The sequence below is a fragment of the Haliotis cracherodii genome, unplaced genomic scaffold, assembly GCF_022045235.1.
Source record: "Haliotis cracherodii isolate W230 unplaced genomic scaffold, xgHalCrac1.p SCAF_6, whole genome shotgun sequence".
NCBI classification, from domain to species: Eukaryota; Metazoa; Mollusca; class Gastropoda; order Lepetellida; family Haliotidae; genus Haliotis; species Haliotis cracherodii.
In genome coordinates, this window is record NW_027266319.1 from 66,755,487 (window position 1) to 66,765,839 (window position 10,353).

The 10,353-nt window shown below is 39.5% G+C and overlaps 1 protein-coding gene across 1 annotated transcript; it reads left to right on the forward strand.

Annotated features, from left to right (window-relative positions):
• Positions 1–5,294: 5,294 nt before the first annotated feature.
• On the forward strand, positions 5,295–7,676 carry LOC139446620 (uncharacterized). The gene is made up of 2 exons (XM_071227901.1): positions 5,295–6,520; positions 7,592–7,676. The coding sequence occupies exons 1-2, from the start codon at positions 5,295–5,297 to the stop codon at positions 7,674–7,676; spliced, it is 1,311 nt and encodes a 436-aa protein (XP_071084002.1).
• Positions 7,677–10,353: the final 2,677 nt, after the last annotated feature.

Consider the following 10,353-nt stretch of genomic DNA (forward strand, 5'->3'; position numbering starts at 1 on the left):
TCGGGTTTCCAACTGCATGCATACTCGGGTCTCCGACTGCATGTATACTCGGGTTTCCAACTGCATGCATACTCGGGTCTCCGAGTGCATGCATACTCGGGTTTCCAACTGCATGCATACTCGGGTCTCCGACTGCATGTATACTCGGGTTTCCAACTGCATGCATACTCGGGTCTCCAACTGCATGTATATCCGGGTTTCCAACTGCATGTATACTCGGGTCTCCAACTGAATACATTCTTGGGTCTCCAAGTGCATGCATACTCGGGTTTCCAACTGCATGCATACTGGTGTCTCCAACTGCATGCATTCTTGGGTCTCCGACTGCATGTAAACTCGGGTTTCCAACTGCATGCATACTCGGGTTTCCAACTGCATGCATACTCGGGTCTCCGACTGCATGTCTACTCGGGTTTCCAACTGCATGTATACTCGGGTTTCTAACTGCATGCATACTGGTGTTTCCAACTGCATGTATACTCGGGTTTCCAACTGCATGCATACTCGGGTTTCCAACTGCATGTATACTCGGGTTTCCAACTGCATGCATACTCGGGTCTCCAACTGCATGCATACTCGGGTTTCCAACTGCATGTATACTCGGGTTTCCAACTGCATGCATCCTCGGGTTTCCAACTGCATGTATACTCGGGTTTCCAACTGCATGCATACTCGGGTCTCCAACTGCATGCATACTCGGGTTTCCAACTGCATACATACTCGGGTTTCCAACTGCATGTATACTCGGGTTTCCAACTGCATGCATACTCGGGTTTCCAACTGCATGTATACTCGGGTTTCCAACTGCATGCATACTCGGGTCTCTAACTGCATGCATACTCGGGTTTCCAACTGCATGTATACTCGGGTTTCCAACTGCATGCATCCTCGGGTTTCCAACTGCATGTATACTCGGGTTTCCAACTGCATGCATACTCGGGTCTCCAACTGCATGCATACTCGGGTTTCCAACTGCATACATACTCGGGTTTCCAACTGCATGCATACTCGGGTTTCCAACTGCATGTATACTCGGGTTTCCAACTGCATGCATACTTGGGTTTCCAACTGCATGCATACTCGGGTCTCCAACTGCATGTATACTCGGGTTTCCAACTGCATGCATACTCGGGTCTCCGACTGCATGCTACCTGGTGTTTTGAGAACGTATTGCAGGTGTGGTTAACACTGCATCAGGTTAAAGGTGATTGTAACTGTCCCTTACACAATTATCCACGTTGTCTTAATGTTTGTAATAAGTTGCCTGATGCCTGATGCCCTGAGCTCTAACCTCGGATACATGGACAAACAATGTGACGCCAATACTTCGTTGCACAGTTGCATAAAATACAAAAGAGGCGAAATTTCATTCACTCGCTCATTCAATAATTTATATTATGTTTTTCTTTGATATCCGTGAAATTATTGATGAAAATATGTTAAAAGCGGCTGTTTTGCTAAGGATCACCCGTGTTTCATCACTAACATAATAGACATGATTCCTTTACCTGTTATGATCACTCACACTCGTGTTTCATCACTAACATAATATACATGATTCCTTTACCTGGTGTGATCACTCACACTCGTGTTTCATCACTAACATAATAGACATGATTCCTTTACCTGTTATGATCACTCACACTCGTGTTTCATCACTAACACAATATACATGATTCCTTTACCTGTTGTGATCACTCACACTCGTGTTTCATCACTAACATAATATACATGATTCCTTTACCTGTTGTGATCAGGATCACTCGTGTTTCATCACCAACATAATATACATGATTCCTTTACCTGTTGTGATCACTCACACTCGTGTTTCATCACTAACATAATATACATGATTCCTTTACCTGTTGTGATCAGAATCACTCGTGTTTCATCACTAACATAATATACATAATTCCTTTACCTGGTGCGATCACTCACACTCGTGTTTCATCACCAACATAATATACATGATTCCTTTACCTGTTGTGATCACTCACACTCGTGTTTCATCACTAACATAATATACATGATTCCTTTACCTGTTGTGATCACTCACACTCGTGTTTCATCACCAACATAATATACATGATTCCTTTACCTGTTGTGATTACTCACACTCATGTTTCATCACTAACATAATATACATGATTCCTTTACCTGTTGTGATCAGGATCACTCGTGTTTCATCACTAACATAATATACATGATTCCTTTCCCGGTTGTGATCACTCACACTCGTGTTTCATCACTAACATAATATACATAATTCCTTTACCTGTTGTGATCAGGATCACTCGTGTTTCATCACTAACATAATATACATGATTCCTTTACCTGTTGTGATTACTCACACTCGTGTTTCATCACTAACATAATATACATGATTCCTTTACCTGTTGTGATCACTCACACTCGTGTTTCATCACTAACACAATATACATGATTCCTTTACCTGGTTCGATCAGGATCACTCGTGTTTCATCACTAACATAATATACATGATTCCTTTCCCGGTTGTGATCAGGATCACTCGTGTTTCATCACTAACATAATATACATAATTTCTTTCCCGGTTGTGATCAGGATCACTCGTGTTTCATCACTAACATAGTATACATAATTCCTTTACCTGGTGTGATCACTCACACTCGTGTTTCATCACCAACATAATATACATGATTCCTTTACCTGGTGCGATCACTCACACTCGTGTTTCATCACTAACATAATATACATGATTCCTTTCCCGGTTGTGATCACTCACACTCGTGTTTCATCACTAACACAATATACATGATTCCTTTACCTGGTTCGATCAGGATCACTCGTGTTTCATCACTAACACAATATACATAATTCCTTTAGCTGTTGTGATCAAAATCACTCGTGTTTCATCACTAACATAATATACATAATTCCTTTACCTGTTGAGATCACTCACACTCGTGTTTCATCACTAACATAATATACATAATTCCTTTACCTGGTGCGATCACTCACACTCGTGTTTCATCACCAACATAATATACATGATTCCTTTACCTGTTATGATCAGGATCACTCGTGTTTCATCACTAACACAATATACATAATTCTTTTAGCTGTTGTGATCACTCACACTCGTGTTTCATCACTAACATAATATACATAATTCCTTTACCTGTTGTGATCACTCACACTCGTGTTTCATCACTAACATAATATACATGATTCCTTTACCTGTTGTGATCACTCACACTCGTGTTTCATCACTAACATAATATACATGATTCCTTTACCTGGTGTGATCACTCACACTCGTGTTTCATCACTAACATAATATACATAATTCCTTTACCTGTTGTGATCACTCACACTCGTGTTTCATCACTAACATAATATACATAATTCCTTTCCCGGTTGTGATCAGGATCACTCGTGTTTCATCACTAACATAATATACATAATTCCTTTACCTGTTGTGATCACTCACACTCGTGTTTCATCACTAACACAATATACATGATTCCTTTACCTGTTGTGATCAGGATCACTCGTGTTTCATCACTAACATAATATACATGATTCCTTTACCTGGTGCGATCAGGATCACTCGTGTTGCAGGTGTGGGATGATAACATAGCAGAATATGCAGCCAAGTGGGCTCGACAGTGCAGTTTGGACCATGACGATTATGTGGCAAGATCCCTTCCAAGTAAGTGTTGAACATATGTCTGCAGCCTATGATAACTCGAGGGCATCAGTGTTGTGTGTTCCTCATCTGAATGCTCAGATTCAGTGAGGGTGGTCGGTCAGTTCCTGGCCCTTGGTCAGTCAGCAACATGCCATGAGGGTTGCGTCCTTGAGGCGTACCAGACACCTATGATCGTGGGATAAATACCGGTATAACTCACTCACTCACTCACTCACTCACTCCCTCCCTTTAGCACATGTTCTCATAGGAACCGTAAAATATGGACAACAGTAAAATGTTCGTGCACGGGCTGTAGTATAAACCGTTATGTACGGACCGTACTAAAACATCGTTTACGGGCTGTAGTATAAACAGTAACTGTTATATACCGATAACAGTACACCCCCACCCTCCCTAAACATCCATCCATCCTTCCATCATATACTGTACTGGACAGTTTGAAAAAGGCTGCCACCGAAATCCTACCAGCTTCCAATGCTATTCTGGATTCAGGAAAGGAGACAGGCCTCTTTCTAAACACTCCACAGTGACAATATATTTTGAACATTTAGAAACATCCGTGAGTGCATGAATATTAACTCTAGTGCCCATTAATTAGTATTGCCATTTATAAGCCCTATTGTAAGTTTTGATTGTAAACCTAAAACTGCGCGTTTAAATAGAATTGATTGATTATCCATTAACCTCGTGTGTCTCTTTACTGACAACTTTAATTCTGTACCTACTGAATCCGGGTTTTACCTCTGAGTTTAAAAAAGGAAATCACCTCGTAAAAAGGATGAAAACCACTCTGTTAAAAGCGGCGTTAAACCCAACTCACTCACTCACTGAAAAGCACTCCGTGTAACTCGCAATACCTTATAAGGATAGCTGATAATATTCATTGATGCATGTACACATGACACATAATAAATAAATTATCTTTATTAAAATTATAAAAAAATCTTCTGAACACCTTCAAAAGTACAGAAATGGATAATTTTGTCCCAAAACGAATTTATGTAAACACTCAATTCTATGAAAAGGATATACACCATGCATTTCCTTTTTCATTCATTCAAATAACAATAAAGTACAGATAACTAAAACAACATTACTGTTATCGAATGATACCTAATTTCAACATACTCTATTAATCACCTTCGCCATACACCCCACGTGTTATTGTTATGTTAAGCGTTAAGCACTGAGCACTCTTATCGTGATATGTACCCAGTAATCTCAGTCACGCCCCTCGTGGCCACCCCTTTGACTAAACCCAATGACGCTCACGGTACGATAACAACAACCAATCAACGTACGGCTCTGCCTTGAAGGAAAGGAACTGATTACACCGCCAGCCAATCAGCAGCCCCATTTCATTCAGGGTAGGGCCAACTCTTTACGGGTCGCGAAGTATTAGCTCTTAATGGCGACTCGGGTTTGATAGGGCTTAATTACTGGAGATTGTGGGAGTTTGTCCACTGTGTATGAGTTTGTATCCCAAGAAAGTGCTTCACATATAGCGATTTCATAGCCTGGCGTTATTCAGTCACGAAGGAGGTTTGAGCCGTCTGTTTTTCAAACAGAGGAGAAAAACCTGTCGAGTTTTCCTCACACGATGCAGAACTCTCCCTTTGAAGGTAACGGGTATCAGACAGGACTATACGGATCATCGCCCGGGTATGATGCGGGTACCATTAAACTGCATCATGGACACTATCCCGAGACGGAGTCGTGTTATGGAAATTACATGAACACCCCCAACACGTCGCCAAACTTTCTTCCCCGAGAGCCTCCTACATATGCTGAATCGACTTTCTTTCATTCCGGATTCGTGCCAAATTCCAGTCCGTCTTATTACAAAGTCCCGAGCCGTCAGGTGGATTTGAATGGGTATGACATACAGAGAAATGACCAGGTGTTGATAAAACCCGAACTCCCGATCGGAAATGGATTGGACTTCGTTCAAAGGTATGACGTGGAGGAGCCGAAGGTTCTCCACGAGATGGACAACACTGTCTCAAAGCTGGAACACGATCCTGATCAATATAAAACAAGCTACCAGAGTCTCACCGCGGAACAACATGATGGACAGACAGAAGAACGACTTGCACAGATGAATAAAGAGGAGCTAGTGGAAGACAAGAAGGAAGAAGTGACGGTGGAGGCAACAGAAAAGAACGACGAAGAAACGGGTAAAAATAACCCCGATGTGAAACCAACGCTGTCCTATATTGCACTCATAGCTAAGTCAATCCTAGAATCACCTCAGAAAAGACTGAATCTTGGTTCCATATATTCCTGGATTGAGAAGAACTACCCGTATTACCAGAACAAAGGTCAAGGTTGGAGGAACAGCGTCCGCCACAATCTGTCCCTCAATGACTGTTTCATCAAGGCAGGGAGGTGCGAGGATGGCAAAGGGAACTACTGGGCCATCCACCCTGCCAATATACAAGACTTCATGCGGGGGGACTTCAGGCAGAGGAGGAGGTCCAGGAGAAGAGGGAGGAAGAAGGAGGGAGAGTTTGGGATGTACCCCATGACTAACGGTTACCTGGGTACCCCACCCGCTACTCTGAACCCAGGGATGGGTTTCAATCACCCTGCAACCATCCAGTCCATATACTCGCCCTACACAGAAGCTGAGAGACGCGCGTACAAACTGGACGAGGCATTGTTGAGGCAGAGCATGAACAATCCCTTCATGAGATGGTACCACAATGGTAACTACGGAGGGACGAACGGGACATCTTGCAATAGCGGCATGTATGGAACGGGATCTGGGCAGTGGCAGGGCTACTCTGACAACACTTCACAGTCCATGTACCAGTCTTTCTCAAGGTACGTATGTTTGTTAAACAACCACACAGGTACCCACCCCCATGTAGCATGTATAGTATAACGGTAATACCTGCGGGGCCTCATGTTCGGATATGAAATAAAATATTTAAAAAATGTAACAAAAAATACAATTATTAGCGACAAATCCAGGAGCATATATTTGCTGATGTAACATGGCAGACATAATTACTTAGCATTCATAGTCATAATTTTTCAGCAATGTTAAACTTTCTTTGGAACATGAGAAGCCAAACGTTTATTTTGTGTTAATTTTTATATGAAACAAACGAAATAATTTAAACTAATGAAGAAACATGAATAATTAAATAAAATAAAAATAATAATGTTTACATTAAAAAATGTTTATTAATAATAAATACATTATCATCATCCACGTTTGTTTTAATTATATTTATGCCGGATAAATACCGAAATACCATAGACTTTGTCATGTACCTCGTTGTACATTACATTGTCACATACAAAGATGTCTTCCACACTACGGTGCCCGGCCTTTATGCTGGCATTAATATGCACAATGACAAAGGTAGAATTACCGGTAAGTGTGAAAGGAATGCTTCACGTTGATATTGTCTTGTCCCTGTGTATGGTGGCATTCATACTCATCGACACGACCTGAATACACAACTCAGACATTGTTAGTAGGCATGCTGCAAGTACTAGTTTCAGTAAATATAAAATTGAAATAATAAGAATACCATACTGAAAATGAAGTATTATTTCTAAATTGAACTGAGGAAGCATCATATCCTAAGACACATATCAACAAAGCTAGGGTTATTACTGTTCATTATAATATAGGGTGAAATTTGTGGTTTTTGAAGTTTTATTCAAACCAATTTTATGTGCTTCTTAAACTAATAGAACTAAAGTACAGTTACGAATGGGACCGAAATGAAACTAATATCAACAAACGAACCAAAGAGAATGATTTCATTCTACTCTCAGTTGTTTTAACCGAAATGCTCTATGACCATATACATAATTATTTTGGAATGCTTACATTTGCATTTTCATTTTAAACGATCATAAGTTCTATATTTCCCTCAGTGTGGTGAAACCATTGCATAATAGTCTCGAATATGACAACATAAAAATGCAGCAGAGCGATGGGACGTCACAGCTTCGTAATTAAGTAATTAGGAGTATAAAGCGTCTTCACCTGTTTCACATTGACTTAGGTAACAAATACAGCAATCAAGTTTATTCTCCAACGGTGGTACATGACTATATACGTAAACCTTTTATACAAAATATACATCAAGAGCGCAGATATAAGCAAACTGTTCTCTTTAATGTTTTCAATTTTACTTAACAGTTGTAAAAAAATGTGGCCGATTCTTGAATCCATAACGTTACATAAATTGAATAATTTACACAATAAACCGATTTGGCCAAATTATATATTTATTTGAAAATCCTCGACGTATGGCGGTAATAAAGTACCTTCACAGGAACATTAGACAGTAGTGTGAAGGCATTGTAGTCATAATTACTGTTTGTAGTATTATATCTATTTACAACTACCAGTAGATGCGTTTTAAAGCACAAAGCAATATTAAATGTTTAATTTTGGCGTTGTTTAGCATTATTAATTTTACTATCTGTATTCTTGTCAGTTTTTTAGTTATAATGCACTGGTTTATATTCTCTATTCACCAAACCAACCATTATGTGGTGTATACATCGCTGTATTATTCAAACTATATTTTAACATATTCCCGCTGTGTCCCTCTGCAGAAAATCTGCAATGACATTGTTTACCCAATGGTTGATAGTGTGAAAATGTCTTCTAGTCGCCTCTGAACTGTTATAGAACAAGAAAGTCAGGTTTGATTATTGATGTCAACTGCCCTTGGCCTCGCACGAAGCTACTGTTATGTGGGAGTTCTCATGTAAGAATACCAACTTCATTCAACAAAGTGCGCTTGTGAAATCTTCCATCGTCGTGAACAATATTGATGACAATATAATTACAATGTGTCATTTCGTTTTGAAAAAAACCCATGACGAAGCTCAGAACCTTTTGTTATGTTTAGCACAAAAAGAACATAGCAATACTCCATATATATTTCTTGTAGCATGTTAGGCATTTAACAATTTCATGTTTCTGAACTTACGCTGTGTGTCATGAATACACTCTCCCGAGCTTAATATTGTTGGTGTGACGAACATGATGTGTTGTACGATCGGGTGGTTCAACTAAAAGCGTAAGTTACTTTCAGTAATTGCACAAACATAGTCTTGAGGATAATATTACCTAAACACTCGGAAACTCCATAAACGGTTACGGCTCGTCACGCCGGAATGTGAAACTCACTCAAGACAATACCATGCAGCATTGAAATGTAAATTAAATATCATTTGAAAACATTTTATCATGATTTCTTCTTCCCAAAAAAACAAATGAATTACACACATCGTCATATGCGACTATTTAAGAAATATTGTATAACGAATTATCTAATACTAATTTCACTAACATCGGAACCGTACTCGAGTTTCACTTTTCCCACTAACATGTATTTTATTGATTGTATAATTTTAGGTGTCTTTTAGGCCAGTAATGGCCAGGTGTATTATGTACACATGACACATTAATAAACTATATTATTATTATTATTATTATTATTATTATTATTATTATTATTATTATTATTATTATTACTAACGACATGCTACTACCCCGCAGCCTCATTCCAGTATTAACTAAACGTGCTGCTGATAATGTATTGATTAAACACAAACACACCCTCTGTTCGGGCATGTTGGACATGAAGAAGTGTAATAGCGATTAAATAACATTAATTGCCGTGTTAAATTAATAATGTGCATTATCCAATTATGTTTGTAGCTAAAATGTTTCAATTCTTCTCAGAAGAGGAACAGTCGTACTGATTTGACAATTTGATCACTCCCCCACGCGTTGAATTGTATTTGTAGGGCAAGCTTCCTGTATTCTTGAACACATGTTGAATAGTGTGTCTCGCTTGTCGCTCTTTCTCCATACTATCGTTGTAGGCGCGATCTGGGCACATTGGGAAACAGACATTTGGGTTATTGCATTTTCTCATTAAAGGCGACTTGAACTATCCCTACAGCCCTAGTTCATAATAATAATCAAATATTTAACAGACCATGACTTGTTGTTATAAGGGCAGTTTGGGATGTAGGCAAAGTGAGAACATGCTAGAGTGTGTTGTGATTTCATTCCGCACATGGGGCGTGTTCAATCTGATATATCGTGTGTCTGAAGTTGTGATTTTAGATATGTATTAAAACGACAATTCGATACAAGATGGTAGAAAACCCCGGAAAAAGAGACATTTGTTACCGATGCATGTTCCACGTGCTGTGCTTTCTAAACCTAAAACGGGATATAATTACCTACTGTAATACGTGATTGAAGCCCGAACGGTTTGAAGGTATTAGTTATAAATCAACACAAACTGCATTAGTGTACAAGCTGTTAGTCTGCCGTGGTTATAACAGTGTACAAGCTGTTAGTCTGCCTTGGTTATAACAGTGTACAAGCTGTTAGTCTGCCTTGATTATAACAGTGTACAAGCTGTTTGTTTGCCGTGGTTATAACAGTGTACAAGCTGTTAGTCTGCCGTGGTTATAACAGTGTACAAGCTGTTAGTCTGTCTTGATTATAACAGTGTACAAGCTGTTTGTTTGCCGTGGTTATAACAGTGTACACGCTGTTAGTCTGTCGTGGTTATAACAGTGTACACGCTGTTAGTCTGTCGTGGTTATAACAGTGTACAAGCTGTTGGTATGCCGTGGTTATAACAGTGTACAAGCTGTTA

Coding starts and splice junctions, on each gene's coding strand:
- LOC139446620 (XM_071227901.1), top strand. CDS start 5,295: ATGCAGAACTCTCCCTTTGAAGGTAACGGGTATCAGACAGGACTATAC. Junction 6,521..7,591: donor ATGTACCAGTCTTTCTCAAG/GTACGTATGTTT, acceptor TATTTCCCTCAG/TGTGGTGAAACCATTGCATA.